At 32.3% G+C, this 18,474-nt stretch overlaps 1 protein-coding gene across 1 annotated transcript in view; it reads right to left on the bottom strand.

Moving 5' to 3' along the window:
- ft (cadherin-related tumor suppressor fat) overlaps window positions 1–18,474 on the bottom strand; it is a 289,702-nt gene that overhangs the window by 31,069 nt on the left and 240,159 nt on the right. The window contains exons 4-7 of the mRNA XM_088270108.1: window positions 14,268–14,469; window positions 12,349–12,536; window positions 8,543–8,959; window positions 7,381–7,891 (exon numbers count right to left, since the gene is read on the bottom strand). Of these exons, the coding sequence (XP_088126234.1) occupies window positions 7,381–7,891; window positions 8,543–8,959; window positions 12,349–12,536; window positions 14,268–14,469 (1,318 nt within the window). The remainder of the gene's footprint in view (window positions 1–7,380; window positions 7,892–8,542; window positions 8,960–12,348; window positions 12,537–14,267; window positions 14,470–18,474) is intronic.

Genomic DNA, 18,474 nt, shown 5'->3' with positions numbered 1-18,474 from the left:
TTAGGAAGAGGGGTTTTACTATCCAGGAATATAATGTAAAAATGTAAAAAAATTACATACTAATTTTACCTCGAATCGTCGGAATGTTTCATCAATATTTCTCTTTTTGACTTTTACTACTCGGAATCCATAAATATGGGACACTCTTGGAATAAATATATTACAGAAAAATGTAACAAACGGTCATTTACGACTATGAATGTAGGCTGTAATGAAAATCTTCGCAAGCGTCTTTGTGATTTAAAATGTACTACGTACTATACAATAAATAAAATAATACTAAAAATCTATTCTAGGTATTTTAAACTGCGTTTAAACCTAATAGCACGAATTACAAATGATGAAACCTACTAGATAATGAAAATGAAGCGAAAAACCTTAAGAAACAATACCATAATAAAAGCTGTCACAAAAATATTTAAAAGAAGTTGAGTAACACTTTTATTTACTTAGTGAATCTACGTATGTATTCACTGTATACAATGTTAAAATTAAATTAATAAATAATTCATAAATATATGTCATATTTGTTATTTAATATTAACAGAAAAACAGTGAAATTATTGATAATAAGCCCGCTATATATATATATATATATATATATATATATATATATATATATATATATATATATATATATATATATATATATATATATATATATATATATATATATATATAAATATATATATATATATATATATATATATATTTATATATATATATATATATATATATATATATATATATATATATATATATATATATATATATATTTATATATATATATATATATATATATATATATATATATATATATATATATATATATATATATATATATATATATATATATATATATATATATATATATATATATATATATATATATATATATATATATATATATATATATATATATATATATATATATATATATATATATATATATATATATATATATATATATATATATATATATATATATATATATATATATATATATATATATATATATATATATATATATATATATATATATATATATATATATATATATATATATATATATATATATATATATATATATATACAAACCTTCAATCTTATCTGCGAATGATAGTCAATAATAGTCAAAATACGATATTACATTTTATTAAATGTATGCCGTTGCAGAAAAAATACATAAATAACTGTTATGGAGAAAAAGTAAGTGTTATCAGAAAAAACGTGGAAAAGTTTAAAATAAATAGTTGACAAATATTATTCCATACACCACCGCCGGTAACACTAGCGAAGTATTTCTTAGAAACCTTGTCCTCATAAAATAAATTGATATGTACGAAGGAATACCGATGAGGCCAGACTTAACTTTGAGCGTTGCCCAGGATACGTCCATATACCTATATATTACGTAGAATTTTTCATGCTAATTTTATAGTTTCGATGTCATTGCACTTAGTTCTAGGTATCTATAATCGTATGCTAAATATGTGAACGCTTCTCCATACCCGCCACTTTCTGGTTATTTCGAGCTCCATTATATCGGTGCACATCTTTTTTTAAAGATACATATGTAGATATATTTATCAAGGCATGATTTGTAAATGCAATCTCAACAAAACTACGAAGTGATAATAATAATTAGTTTTTTTAAGGCGCAGCACGTCCTGTTTTGATTGCCATTTATTCAAATAAGTAGTTTGTAAGTCGTTACATATTAACCATCTATACAAGTCAAATGTAATTGTTCGTTTGTTCAAAATCTTAAATCTCCACAGGTTATACACAGATTGGAATGATGGGTAAGAACATATATAAAAAATATTTATTTGGAGTGTAATAGCAGCACCATCTGTTGAACTTAACAGCAACACAAGCAATACTAAATATTTCTCATGGCGGGCAGCATGCTTCTTTACAGCTGCTAAAGTATTGTATACTCATAAGCATCGTGAAATCAAATATATTAGAAATGTGTGCTTTGGCTTTTCCATTTAACCAAATTGAGCCACAGCGATGCGTGGCTGGGTACAGACTGTTCGTATATAAAAATAGTTATATAGTAATCTTCTGTTTAAAGTTATGCTCCATAAGGCGCTGTCTAAATAAGGCATCTCATACTGCGTGTGAAAAATAGGTACAAGAGGTTGTTTTACTCGAGTAGCTATTTTTTATGATAAGTTTTATACATATTATATTATGAAAAAGGCAAGTAATAACTGTAACTTTAAAACCCATGTGACTTAATAACCATAGTTACCCAAAAAGGAATCATGCACAAAAGAAAATTGCATATAAACATTCAATAGATGATGACTTTCCTGAATTTTGTTTCAACCTTCTTGTAAGGAACTGGAAATACCGTTTAATTTAACAATGTATAGAAAGAACAAGGTACGTTTAATTTTGATATTAAATTTTCTGAAAAAAGTTTCTTAAAACCGGACTATTCAAGGCAAAAACCCTAATGTATCAATTTCAACGCAGGCAATAAAACTATATAGAAATAACGAAATATTTATATATTTAAGAGCATCATAAAATTGAAATGAGCTTCTTTATACAAAGCTAATGATGTCACACGTGTATATAGGAGAGGAAAAACTAAATAAAAATGTTCAATATACGACACCCAAGCATTACATTCGACTTAGTGTTAAGTTTCACTTAAGCTTTTACGCATAAATTGAACAAATTATATTTAAATTCCCCTTTGTGTAGGTACTTCCCGTCATATATGTAATATGCAATATATTTTTTTCTATTGTTTCGTTTTGAACTTGCATCAAACTTATAAGGATGTGGTTAGTTCAAGTTTACATCGTCATTTTTTACTTAAGTTTTACTTAGTAAATACCACTAATACATAAAATCTATCGACACGTGTTTCGATGCATTCCGCGTTATTTTCAAACACCGTACCACAAAGTAACTGTCGAATCAATAAATGAAATTACAATATAAAGTTTACATCACCGTTTATATTAAGTTTGAATTGTGGCTATCCCACACATTGCATTCCAACAGACTCGCGAAAGATTGAAGAAAATTGTGCTGAATTGTCGAAACGTTTGTGAAAAGGTAATCAGTCTACCATACCAATTTGTTTAGTTACATTATTTATTGATGTGGCTTTAACTTTGAGGAATGACATGTTAAATATTTAAAAAAAATAATTACATTACACAAGACTAGATGAAAACATCAGTAGTTTTTGAAACTAGTGGAATTTAAGGATTTAAAACTCATTAAGTGGTATTATACAGTGTTAATTTTTGGAATAATTTGTTAAGTATCACAACATGTAGTAGATTACTTGGAATATTATATTTTTCTTTACTAGGGAATATAGGGGCATTGGTTCAAGCTTTACAAAGTAGCGGGAGATGTAATTACTTCACGTTTGAATCCAGCTGAGTTAGGAACATTAATATTTCTATGTATTCATATTTACTATAAATCTTTCTAGCAAGATCGACTGAAGCAACGATGCATCACTCCCGTTTCAGTAGGCTAGGACGGATGTCATAAATTTTTGCTCCCGTGATATTATAATATCCATAATACTAAATTTACATATTTCCCAAGGATTTATATGAACTATGGAGCTTAATTGAATACCTATTTGAGAAACGGCTTTTGTCGATACGTATAACGTAATATTATACAAGTTATATTGATAGAACCATACAATTAAAACAAACTACCATAATTTTAGACTGTTTATTAGGAGAAGTAATTAAAAAATGACCTATTATTTCACTATGAAAATTATGCACCTGAATAAGATTTTTTCTGTTTAATCTAATAATGCATAGGATACTGTATCGTCTAAGTAACACAGTAAGACAAGGTGATTCTGGGTGATATTAAATAAATATTCCATTAATAAAATAGGGTGACATTTATTTAATATCACGCAAAAGTAAACCACTCCCCTTCATTTATTACCCCACCTACTTTCATCAGCACCTCATATTTCAATTTATTGTTTTTTTTTATTTATTTGGCCGTCACTTAGTCATCAAGTGAAAATTTAAATTTAAATATTAATTGCTTGTTAGTTTGTATTTTCACCTGTTGAATAGAACATTCACAATTCTCGGAACATTTAAAAACTCAAACATGAGGCCTTATACAGATGTCTTATTTTTATATTTAAATTAATATAAGAGAGAAAAAATACTTGAAATTTAGAATCTCCAGCTCGGTAGCCAAACGCGCTAACCACTTTACTACTGAGGCGAACGATCCTCAATTCTAGTGCAATTTATTTTGGGGTTAAATAAACCAAGATTATTTTTTTTTGAAATTTTAGCGTTAAAAAATAGAAGTAAATAGAAGTCAAGGCTTTAAAAGTGAGTGCGTGTGTGTTTTTTATTGTTTGTTTTTAATTTTCATTCCCAACCATTCGGAGATGTACACGTATTGTGAAGGGGTCAGGGTTCCTAACGCTAATGCCTTCATGGCGAGTGCGATAAGCCTCTCTCGGGAGCACAAGTACCCGGCTCTATTAGCGCCATGAGGAGGTCCGCACTAATCCTCGCAGAGAAACTCGTAATTAATGTTGAGGCACCTCCACGGTCCACGCCTCTCGCGTAGTCAGCAGCCGGGCTATTTTGTTTTATTGCCCTGTAATTACCGTTTTCGAAAATATTTTGAGAGTTCCGAAACATTTGATAAATATTTTTATGGTTTTAATTCAATCGGGATACTCCCATTATCTGGCATTCTCGCGAGATGGACGGAAACTCCCCGCAGCCAAACGAATTTGCATCTGTCTTGAGCATTCCGCGAGTCTCGAGGGGTTGGCTCAAGGCATTGGGAATATGTCCATTTTTCTAACAGCGAAGTTAATAGTCTGTAACCGCTCGGCCTTGTTTTGGACATTCTCAAACAGATATTTACACATCGTTATCACCCTGAGTAATTAGTATGGGTCAGTTTATTATTTGTACCACGTTCTTCTTGAGAATTCTTTCTTTATCGCGTACAGAACTGAGACACGGGTATTTTGAAACAGTATGTAAATTCAACGTTTTCGTATGCAAGCTTTAACCTAACCGGATATCAGACATTAATAATATCAAATATAGAATATCCGGGTATCGAACAAAGTTACAACTAAAGAGACTAAGAAAAAAGCTTACAAATCGCTAGTCACGCATAAAAAGGTTTTAATTTATAAAAGTCTAAGCAGTCATGCGCGGACTACTGTTTTTTTTTTCTGGTGTACAATAAATATGTTACCCGCTTCACCCAAAACGAAGGGTTGATGGACCCAAAAGTGAACCGTATATTATAAAAATGGTATAACTCAGACTTCCATATTCTTCTTCCTCGTTATAAAGATATCAAAAAAATGTTATTTTATTTTTAGTTTTATATAATGTACTACAATATTGGTGAGGTTAAAAACAAACTCAAGTTATATTATTTTTTGACATCTTATCAAAGATGAAGAAGAATATGGAAGTATGGGCATTTACGGGGCTGACGATATGTCATAGGGTGGTTTGAGTGATCACTTTACACACGTGTAACATTCACCAATGCTACCCATTGTTGACAACCACACCACTGAAATTCTTGAAAGTTCTATATATATGAACCAATTAAGAAACCTCGTTCTTGAATCACTAGAACTTCACTTGTAAGATGAAATGAAGATTTTTATTGAGCAGAAACTTTTATATTAGTATGTGAGGTCCGAATTCTGGATTATAATCACATGATGAGAAACGCCAGAAAACATCGGTATTATTTTTAATATTTTGGCTTATAATTTGACCAGGTAATTTATTTACAACATTTTGAGTGTGTCCAAATACTGGTTCATAAATATGGATTATTCTAGGAGTTATTTTTCATATTATTTTTTCACGTCCCTTCAAAGATGAAAAATAATATGAAAAATAACTCGGAGATAATCCAGATTTGTGAACAAGTGTTTGGACACACTCGAAATGTTGTACACTCAAGTTACCTTCAGTTAAGAGCGTGTGCGTGCCAAAATGCTTCTTGAGCTCGTGTCACGGTACCCTTTGGTGATATATTATATTTGAAGTAACAACCGATAACTACATGTTCCGTCACGGCAAACGCTATTTATTTCTGATCGCAATTAAATGCTAAATCTTTTGTCGAATAAGTTTCGAAGTAAATTTGTCACCGGATATGAACTAAACCAGGATCAACAGTACTTATGTGTGTGTTTCAATACTTAATGATTTATATATTTTTTCTAATGTTACCGCTTTTTTATTATAAATAATAACTTTGTAAATAAATAAATTCGTGCTATTGTTTGGTCACTATTCAGATTTTTTTGTATTGATATTATACTTGAATCCCAACAAATAAACTCAATTCCCAAGAAACTTGGTATAAAATTAAATCTAAATATTGTTACTACGAACGTACTAACTGACCCATTGACAACTCCAGAAACTTCCTTAAAAAATATAGAATAAAAATGTAATAAATCAATAATAAAACAATGAGTTTAGAAAGAACCGTGTTTATGACTGTGGTGGAATAAAATAGGTTGAACTAAAAAAGGATCAAACGGTCCTATAGAACTCGTATTCTAGACTGCTCTTCTTATAAAGGTACGTAATTATGAACATATTAAATCATGGAATTGGTCATAATAATGAATTGATCAATGCTGCAGTATTCGCAAATGTTGAGGCTGTACGTGTGAACTCTTTGCTTGATTTACTACGCCACAGATCAAGGAGCTTCTGACAGAGCATCCGAATCAAATGAAACTATTCGAGCCATAGCAGGGTGGATACAGTCCCCAATATATACCCAGCTGGGGTGCAAGGTAAACTACCAGATGAGGGATCACCAGGTGATACCTAGCTCTCTGAGACTTATTAGAAGATTACCTATGCATGAAAAACGTACTTACTCGATCACAGTTTATTAACTTAAAATTGTATAGTAAAATAAAAGTAGGAAATCGTATTTTAAGAATAATGAAAATCACAGAACTTAGTTGACAATATTATTGTCGTGCGAAGGTCTTGGTTTCTGGCTGCAAGTTTTCCAGAACTGAGCGAAAAAGAAGAGAGATTTATTGCATGAGCGTACGGGCTTTTATTTATTGGTAACTAGGGCTGATAATTTAGCAGGTTTGTTAGTGCAGATAATTTGGCGGTTCCGCTTGTTCGTTTGTCACCACACAGTGGACGAAATCATAAAGACCACCTTAACTACTTATATTTATTAAATCTAAGATGACTTTGTTTTTCACTATAATGTTATGTTATATAATGTGTAAGTCTTGTGAACCCAGAAGCCTGGACACTTCACCTCAAGGATTGAGTTAGGTAAATAAATAGTATAAATATCATTTGAAGTACTCACCGGTATCCATAGCAACAAGCGTCAGCGTGTATTCAGGTTGAGTTTCCCTATCCAAAGCTCTGAGAAGAGATATCTCTCCCGTGGACGCGTTGATCCTGAACAGATCAGCATCGCCCTCCTTGATGAAGTATCGCACTTGGTTATTGAAGGGCGGCGTGTCGGCGTCGTAGGCCTGCACCGTAATCACGTAGCCTCCGTTGGGCGGGATGACGTTCTCCATCACGAAGGCCAGGTACGGCGAGTCGAGGAAGGTGGGCGGGTTGTCGTTGACGTCTGCTACCGTGATGCTGAGCTCTGCTGTGTCGGAGCGCGCGCCGCCCGTGGCCGAGCCGGCGCAGTCCTCTGCCCTGACGCGCAGCAGGTAGCGGGACTTCCTCTCGTAGTTGAGGTTCTTGGCCACCCTCACCACGCCGCTGTCCTCGCTGATGCTGAAGTCCCTGTTGTCGTCTCCCGATGCGATGGAGTACCGCACTCGCCCGTTTGTTCCCTCGTCAATGTCGGTTGCGGAAACCTATTTTGAAAAATAGGTTTATTTTTAATTTTCACATCAATTATTGAAGATATACCATGAGATAAATTTACAGAAATAAATGTTTATGTAATACTCTCCTTACACTCCTTCATGAACACTTATTTAAATACGACTAGTTTTGAGAACTAAAGATGTTCTCGAAACTAGTCATGTTTACTATAATAAACTTCAAAAGTGGTCTAACGCGAGTGTTTTATTTGCATCATCACATTATTCAACAAAGTTAATATCAAATCAATAAATAATATAAAAATAACATGTTTGTTAAATATGATTCTACAATCAAGCTCTAAGATTGTATTAGGTTATAAGATTTTGTACTATCCGAAAATCAATGGTATGCGCATGTGACAATGGTATGCTATGAGAAGAATGAAACCATCCAGACTCCCCCACATTGCAAACAAGAAGAATGGAACCATCCAGACTCCCCAACAATGCATTGCATGGCAAACCCCAAAGTAGACGATCCCCGGGCAGCCCACCAAAGAGACGGATTGTCAGCAGGGAATCGACATTGCAGGAGGCTAATCCCTCTTGAAAACAGAACCAAGAAGAAAAGAAGAAGAATATCAAAAAATAAAAATCTAGCCAAAAGTTTGATCAATAACGAATATAAGATGTACAAACCTGCAGCACGCTGGCTCCAATGCTGGCATTCTCCGCGACCGACGCGCTGTACTGCTTAGGATCAAACACCGGGCTATTATCATTTTCATCCAGAACGTGGACCAAGAGCCGCATGTGCGTCGCCCTCGGCGGATCCCCGCGGTCCTTGGCGGTCACCTCGAGCGTGTAGGCCGCTCGCGCCTCCCTGTCGAGGGGCCCCGCCACCCTGAGCAGCCCGTCGGCAGCCCCCAGGGAGAAACTAGCTCCGGGATCCGGGTTGAGTGAGTACTCGATGTACCCGTTCCTTCCTTCGTCTCTGTCCACCGCCTTGATCGCCATGACGACCGTGTTCAGGCCGATGTTCTCAGCGACGGAGGTCTCGTTGGGGGTGACAAATTCCGGCGACATGTCGTTCACGTCTTTCAGAACGATCGTGACCTGTGGAATAATGAATCGACCGTTAGAATCATGAAGGCGGGCGCATTCCGTATCGAAATGGGGAAAATGTTACAAATGTTAGTCCAATCGCGTGAAAATATATTACATAAACATCAAACAACATAAACAGCCTGGGTATTTACAGGGCTTATGACCAAACATAGGTAGGTTAAGTGATCACTATTTTACCCATGATTGACAATCACAATATTCAATTTTTTGTAACTCTTAGACAAATATTTTTTTTCACATCTTAACATAGATTTATTTATTTATTTATTGAAACTTCATGTACAGAAAATAAATAAGTACATTGGCGGGCTTATTGCTAAAAAGCAATATCTTCAAGCAACCAAAAACAGACTAGTGATATTGGTCAAAACGTTTAATACCATATATAGCTGTTTGCAATCACATGGTAGATAGTGCTTGAATATAAAGAAAAAACATAAATTACAAGTTGATGATAATGAGGAAGGCAAAGGAAAAAGGGAGGTTAGAAGGAGGATGAAGAAGGATATGACAGAGTTTTCTGCCTTTCAGACTTCCATAATCTTCTTTATCTATGTAGGGATGTCAAAACAAAACTCCTAAGTGGGAAACACCTACATTTGTGAACAAGTATTTGGACATGCTCAAAATGTTGTGAAAGGAATATTGTCTAAAAAATTGTATTTTATTACTAAAAACACTAAAAACAATTGTAACAATTGTTTCGCCTTGTTATGGCATTTTCAAACGTATGTTTTGAAAATGCAATAACAAGGCAAAACAACTATCACAATTTTTCTATGTGTTTTTCACAATAAAATACAATTTAGTATATTCTAAAAATCATTGCTTGATTTTAACATTTAATATATAAAATAATATTATTATTTGTGACGTTAAAACCATGATTTTTAAAGGTATTATGACGTGATAAAAAGAGATTTGAATTAAATTATCAATTGAATACACAATGGGTGGCGTTCAGCCGCAAAAAACGAGTGATTTCAATGGTTGTTCAATAAGTCCTCTTATATCATTAAGAAGTTCTTTTGCTGTCATTCCACTCCGTTACCTCCGCTTGTCAGTGTCGAGTATCGAACCAGGAGGCTTGAACTTAAATCAACAAAGCTCTCCGTGATTATTATATCCCGTCACTCCCCGAAGAATGCGTATAAATAAGTGTTTACATAAAGCGTAAAATGTGACATGTTTACCTTTCCCCGTGTTAGCTCTCGGCTTCTCACAATTTTACATGAATTCATTTGCTGGTTTCACATTTCCGTCATTTAAAACAGGCAAGAACTACGTATAGGACTAACAGCAAGCTTTAGGACGATATTTGGAATATTCTGATCCCTATTCGCATTAAAAGTGCAAGGATATGTTTTTAACTTTATCTTCAAATATTTGAAGATAAAGTAATCAGACCTCTTTTCAACATTCGATATTTTCTTAATTCTAAACCTTATCTGCATCCAATGGTAGCACATAAGCGATGTTGTTCTTTAAACATACGAAAATGTTATTAGCCCTGCGCTTTAGGTAGCAGTCCAGGGTAATATTAATTTAATGATTCATTGAAAACTCACTTAAATATATTTTAAACCCTATGGGAATCACACTCATGATCCAGCTGGGAAGCCAAAACAATATCAAAAATTTAATTTTTCTCCTAAATAAACTATATCGCAGGTCTTTAAATAAATATTTCACAAAAAAAAATTATCGTTCCATAATGTATAAAGTGATCATAAGCCCTAGGATACTCAAACATCTATATTCCTTTCGTACAAAATATAGATGCTATATCTTTGTTATGACAACTTTAATATATTTCTCGATATATCTTGCTTAGGAAGAATATCAGTTAACCAAATAAATAAAAATTGTTGACTTGGGGTGGTATTTAAAAAAAATGACGCTCTTTATATTACTAATTTTTATTATGATGTCATTGGTTTATTTGCCTTATAAAATTCAAATAATCAAGGCAGAAGTTCAGCTCAAAATCAAATAAGTTTTTGACCAAATAAATCAAAATTTATACCTTGAGGTAGTATACGAATTTTACAAAAAAATGACGCCCTACGAATTACCAAATTGTATTATTATATTACTGATATATTCTTTATATATAGGTCAAATAATCACGGCAGAAGTTCGCCTCAAATTCAAATAAATACGAGTATGTGGAGTTGGAAAACGAAACATAGAGTGTTTGAAATAAAAATAATAAAATAAAACCCGGACTAGGCGTTGCGTAAACACTCGACATATTCTAAGCAAACAGAAGCGAACATCGTTTCCCCACCGAACAAGTGTGAGGCGTTCAGTTTTGGCTTTTGACCGCGCGTCGAGGCTCCCGGTATGCGGTAGTCTGGGAAAACATTATGTGACAAGTGACAAGCAACTTACTTATCCAGTGGATGCCGGTTTTTTTTATCTTGTATTTACACAAAGCTGGTATTACGGTAAGGCTGTGCATTGCGTGTCTAATAATACCTATTGATTATGATTCGACATACATACATTTGAATCGTTTAATCGATTTTAAAAATATATATTGTATCATACGCTGGATTATTTGACCCTATTGTTGATATATCGAGAAAAACATTAAAGGTGTCTCGACTCAGATGATACAAATTCCATATATAACAAAATTAAACTCAAGTACGAAAGGAATCCTAGATCAGTGCATATTATTAAATAAAACTTGTTAAATACCACATATAGAATTTCGAAAACAACTGTAGTTTTCGAAACTAGTCGTGTGTATTGAAATGAAACTGAATATTTTCACAATCAACATGTATTCCACAAAGTTAATACCGATTCCATAAATAATATAACATATACGTAAACATCTAAAACTAATTATTTATTGACTTGGCGTTTAATTTGTAGAACTCCATTTTAATTTATGTATTAATTTTAAATCAAACACAGATTTTTTGAGTCTACTAAGTTGTATTTTATTAACAAAAAACACTTAAAAAATTATATTGTGACAATTGTTTCGCCTTGTTAGGGCGTTAGACATTCGTTTGATAATGCCCTAACAAGGCGAAACAATTGACACAATATAATTTTTTATGTGTTTTTTGTTAATAAAATACAACTTAGTAGACTCAAAAAATCTGTGTTTGATTTAAAATTAATACATAAATCTAAAACTAAACATCACCTAACCATCACGTCGATTCTTCGCTAGGGTAGGAAAAGAAAATAGAGCGCCATATAAATCTGTCTTTGCAGCTAATATTTACCTCTTAAACATTCATGCCTTTCCTCATACATACCCGCCGATTATTCCAACTCCTGACCTCTTTCAAGTATTTGAAATACTCGATCATGCAGTTTTCCTCGCGGTGGATGAATCAGATTTTTTTAATTACCTGAACGGTGGACGACAGTCTTGCTGAAGGAGGTTGCGCTTGGTCAGAAGCCGTTACCACCAAGTTGTACAAACTGCGTGCTTCTCTATTTAGGAGTCTTCTCGTCATCACTGTACCATTTTGGGTTATACTAAAGTCATGATCGTCATCTCCAGATGTGATGCTGTATACGATTTTCCCATTATCACCTGAAAAAATAAAAATATATTCTTAACAAACCATTAACATTCTTCTAACCCTTATCCGCACCACAATGGTGCATAGGGCACTGCATCGTATTGAAGTTTTATCTTGATCGTTAAATACACGAAGGAAAGGTGATCAGCCTTCCGCTTCAGGTACCAGTCCAGGGTCATATTAAATAAATATTGTACTGAAAGATCACTAATATTTATTTTGACCCTCTTGGGAATCGAACTCGGGACCTCCAGCATGGTAGCCTAGCGCGCTAACTATGGAGGTGGACATTAACACTACGCAAAGAAAATATATTTGACTTCAACAAGGTGTCAGAGTGTATTTTTTGTCTATTCACCGTCAAAATAAATCCTTTTAGGTTATCGTTTCAGACATAGCCGAAAGAGTTAACTACATACATAAAATAAAATATATGAGGAGCTTAGATGATGGCGACTGAAACACGTTTCATAAATTAAATCCTTCCATAAGAGTCGACATACTTGTTAACAAGTTTCTACATGGTAGTCCCAAACGGTTGACACCGAAAAGCTCGCGTTTAATAAGCTGTCTTTGGGGAGAAATGGATCTATTCACTCACATGTGTGAACACCCGGTTCGTATTCCTGAAACACACACAAGCGGGAACATCCCGCCAGTATGCGGATATACATATACGTATACACACATCTAGTGCCACTTAAGCAGACATCCCGACTCGCAGGAAAAGAATAATAAAAAGCAGCATTTATTTTATCGATATTTACAATCAAAACGACGGGCTTTTAAGAATATTTTGACATTATCATTTGAAGTGAAATAATATTTTTGATGCATTTCAATTTAATCTCTGGAGATAGAAGCCAAAGGTTTTATTACTAATACAAACCCACGCCAAGAGATTACGGCTCTTGATATGTGAATGGAAGTGGTAAAACACTCGAACATTGCGTGAGAAAATTAATCATTATTTTGTTTATTTTTCAAATTACCATGCGATTACGAATGAGTGACAAAGTCTACTGTGCCTCAATGTTTATACTGCATTAATGGGTTATTGTGATAAGTGTTATTAATTAAAATAGAGCATTGAAGATATCGTCCCCTTGACGTTTAGAAAGCTTTACAACATCGAAGAAAGTAAGTGCACGATGATTGAGATGCGTAAGTAGGTTTGCCAGACGTCCCGGTTCGACCGGGACAATTCCGGCTTACAGACAAAATCTCGGTGTCCCAGTAAAAATTAAATTTGATTATAGATGATAAAAAAGTCTATAAATAATCAACTGTGACGGATTATGTAGGATAATTACTTTGCCATTTATTTCACTGTACTGTGCGCTGGGGGCATTTCGGTGTGTCTGATAAACATTTCAGAAATCTGGCAAGCCTACGCGCAAGTAAATAAGTACCTGTATAAAATAAAACAACATTGTTTTAACCACTTTTTATTGGTACATATCGTGTACGGAGTGCGTGGATGTTTTTGGCATCGTAAGGGAAGGGTAATTAACTATAACCTAACTATGAGTATTTCAATGTTTTAAAATTAGTACATAAACCCTGATGATGACAAGGTTCTAGTCGAAACGTGTAAAAAAAGTGTACCAATAAAAAATAGTTAAAAAAATTGTTTTTTAAAATGTGCCACAAAGTATCTGCGAAAAACATTCAAAGAAATAGGTACCTCTCTAAGGTTTTTTTTGGCTATTGTATGTATTTTTAGATGTGTGTAAACTTACCGGAATCCATATCGGTTGCACTAACAGTGACAACAGATGTGGCGAGGGAAACGTTCTCGAATATTTCGTTTGAGTAGCTCATGGGGTCAAACACAGGAGCGTTATCATTTAGGTCGAGGACGTTGCAGTACACGGTGAGAGTACTGGAGAGGGCTGGGTGTCCACTGTCTTGGGCTTGAACGACCAAGATGTAGTGCTGAACCTGAGGAAGAAAATATCAAAATCAATTACGTTACTTTTGTTGATTTATTTTTATTTTTATTATTAACATAAATTGTATGCATTTATTTAAATCACAATTTTAAACAAATTTAAAAAAAAAATTGCAGAGACCCATAAAGCCACCTTGTGTGTCTTGTCGGTGGAGTTCTTTATGAATACATTTTTTATTGTTTTGAACCATTTTAACCTAATATACACCCATAAAAGAGAGAAAAATTAAGAATATAACATTTTACAATTTTCATAAAATTAACTCTTGATCATTCACCCATTTCATTATTTTGCCTTCGTTCCATATTTTATTTTGACCTCTAACATACGTCGGCAAAAATTGAAAATGTTCGGAACGATATATTGCAGAGTTCGACTATCATATTTACTGTTAATTCTTGGGACTATCAAACCTTCGTTCCTACTGAACCATGAAATGGTATCGCATAGCGACATTAGCCGAGATTTTACAATATATATATATATATATATATATATATATATATATATATATATATATATATATATATATATATATATATATATATATATATATAAATATATATATATATATATATATATATATATATATATATATATATATATATATAAATATATATATATATATATTTATATATATATATATATATATATATATATATATATATATATATATATATATATATATATATTTATATATATATATATATATATATATATATATATATATATATATATATATATATATATATATATATTTATATATATATATATATATATATATATATATATATATATATATATATATATATATATATATATATATATATATATATATATATATATATGCAGATTGCCTCTGTATATAACAAACGATTATTTTCCTAATTTTTTTGTATGGTCAGTTTATAGCATGCATACATATATGTATATATATATATATATATATATATATATATATAATAATAATAATAAAACCCTTATCCGCACCCCAATGGTGCATAGGGCACTGTGTAATATAAACGCAGTGTTATCATGATCGTTTACACATGAAGGAAAGGTGATCAGCCCTCCGCTTCAGGTACCAGTCCATGGTAATATTGACTAAAGATTACAGTGAAAAAATCACTTATATTTTATTTTACCCCCCTTGGGAATCGAACCCGGGACCTCCAGAACGGTAGCCGAGCGTGCTGACCATTACACTACGGAGGCGGACTACACTACACTATATATATATATATATATATATATATATATATATATAAAGATATATATATATATATATATATATATATATATATATATATATATATATATATATATATATATATATATATATATATATATATTTGAGTAGAAGAAATTAATCATTTTCTTAGTTATTGAATTTATATCATAGAGAATATCGCCATGCGATACCGCCGATAAAGATTCTGGTAGTTATTTTAAAAAAAATCATATATTTAAGTAATTTTGTTACTGTAATATAAAAGCTAAAGTTTTCAGTTAGATATATAAAGTAATTTTTAAAAACCAGTATGTATTTTTCACACTGATTCTAGAAAAACCATTCTCGGATTTTTATCATAATTTTATTAATATATTGTACAGTGCTATTTATAGTGTAAAAAAAAAAACAAATGTTATATTATAGTTGAAAAAACATATGTTGCAAAGTGTTGTCGGACTTATTTATATGGCGGAGTCTGATAATAATAGGTGTTTCTTCAAAAAAATGGTTTGTTGCAAAATTTGAATTTTTTCTCTTTTAAGGAATAAATGGATTAATGCATATTATTTTTCAACAATTTGCGCATATTATTAAACAAACAATGTGTTTGTAAATTATAAAAATACATACGTTTGTATTTATAAGTATAAAAAATCCTAAAGAATACCTTTACGAGTATTATAGTGTGTTTATGTAAAAAAAAAAAAACTGATATTTCTGACGAGAACAACGTGAATACATGTTATATACCTAGTTGCGGAGGCGGACAGATTATTTGCCAAGCAAATTAGCAAAATAAATAATTTTAGATGTTTTCGACAAGGGTAATAAAAGATAAATATGTGATTTGTAAACTATTGCGTCAATATTGAATCGAACAAATAATGTTTAAACGACCTAGGTTAACTTAATTATGGTACATTTTTGGTAAATATTGGATTAAAGTAATATGATCATGTTTTCGTGTTAAAACCGGTAATTTCAAAAAGTCCGGTTTCGCTAAATTAGAGTAAGTATAGATTTGAATAACACGTAATTATAAATTATACAAGGATTAAAAAGTAAAAATAAATACTTTTATTATTATCTATATGTCATATTCGTACTATTTTTCAATAGACAATATGTGATACCAAATAAATTAACTAATTTATTGACTATAACATTTGATTTCGGATGGTAAAATTACGTAAGAATATTGATCAATTTGGAGCTATTATCAAAAACAAACATAATTTTTACCACTAATAAAAATTAACGTTTGAGATGTTCGCTATTAACCAGCTCTTAATGTATTCTCAACTAGGAATCAGGGATCATTTGACATAATACGGGAATAGTTTTTGCATAATAAAAAACGAAATTCGAAGAACATTTGCCGGAGGGGGCTAATTCTGGCAGGGGCGTCAATCGGGGACGGCATTCCACCGCGGACATACAACATTTCCGCCACTCATTTGGGCGCTCCAAAGCCGCGCAGAATTATTATAATCCAACGTTACCATATAAAAGGACAAGGCAGAATTTCGCCAATGACAAAATCGCTCATTCCCATGTGATACGCGGGATATGGGGGGCAAAAAATTGAGTGGCCGCTGGCTGCTCGACCGGCCGCTTTGTGCGGGGACTGCGAACACGTTTCCGAGGGGCTGAGCCGGAGGATATTACCAACTTTTTGCGGGATGAGAGAGCAACTTTCAACATTTTAGACATCGGGGACACTGCTACATCCGAAACACTCACTTGCATAATGCAAATATTCATTACTCATATATTTCAATCTTAAAAAAAAAACAAAATGATATTGAGTAGAACATGGTTACATGAAAATAATTACTACTTTCTATACCGAAAATTTGGTTTATAATTTTGATAAAAGTTTTATTTTTGCATTTGTTTGAACTACTATACCACCTTAAAACAAAATTTTCAAGTTGTTTTCATATTATTTGTATTGTTTTTATGTAAAGTTAAAATTAAGGAATTTTATTTTCATGAAAACATATCGTTCTTTAATTATAACGGGTATCTTTAAATAATTTATTTTTACGTCTATATGTTATGATATTTTGAAACACTACTTATACTAGAAATCCACAAAATGCAACATAAACTAAAAAGTAACAATTATAAAAACATACAACTTTAAGAAATGTAAAAAAAGAAATACCACGTGACTTAACATAAAATAACGACCTTCTTTTGTCGTTGAAAATACAGGTATTTATAATTGAAATGTAATCAAAATTTCAAAATAGATTTTTTTTTCACCCGTACATATCATTTAATTTTACCATACAAATGCCATGAATGACAGAATGCAAGATTATCGTGCACAATGAATCCCTAGAACAGGTGCAAGAATTTTTATATCTAGGAAGCATGTTCACAAGGGATGGAAAAGTGGATAAGGATATTGAGAGAAGAGTGAATGCAGGGAATAGAATAAATGGTGCTTTTAACAGAGTGACTGGGAATAAGAATATGTCCATGGAAGCCAAGCTAGCGGTTCACAACGGCGTGCTAGTACCGACACTAATGTATGGAAGCGAAACATGGAACTGGCAAAGGAAGGATGAAAGCAGAGTGAATGCTGTTGAAATGCGCTCCCTCAGACGAATGTGTGGAAAATCATTGTATGACAGAATTAAAAACGATGATATAAGAAAGGAATGTAAGGCTGAACGAGGAATAATTGAAAAGATTAGAAAGAGCTCTTTGCGGTGGTATGGACATGTGGAGCGAATGGATAGCGAGAGA

This window comes from Brachycentrus maculatus, unplaced genomic scaffold (genome assembly GCF_059751285.1).
Source record: "Brachycentrus maculatus isolate JH-2025_06_01 unplaced genomic scaffold, ASM5975128v1 h1tg000372l, whole genome shotgun sequence".
Taxonomy (NCBI): Eukaryota; Metazoa; Arthropoda; class Insecta; order Trichoptera; family Brachycentridae; genus Brachycentrus; species Brachycentrus maculatus.
Note: the sequence above shows the minus strand (reverse complement) of the source record. Positions and strands in the feature narration are given on the sequence as shown.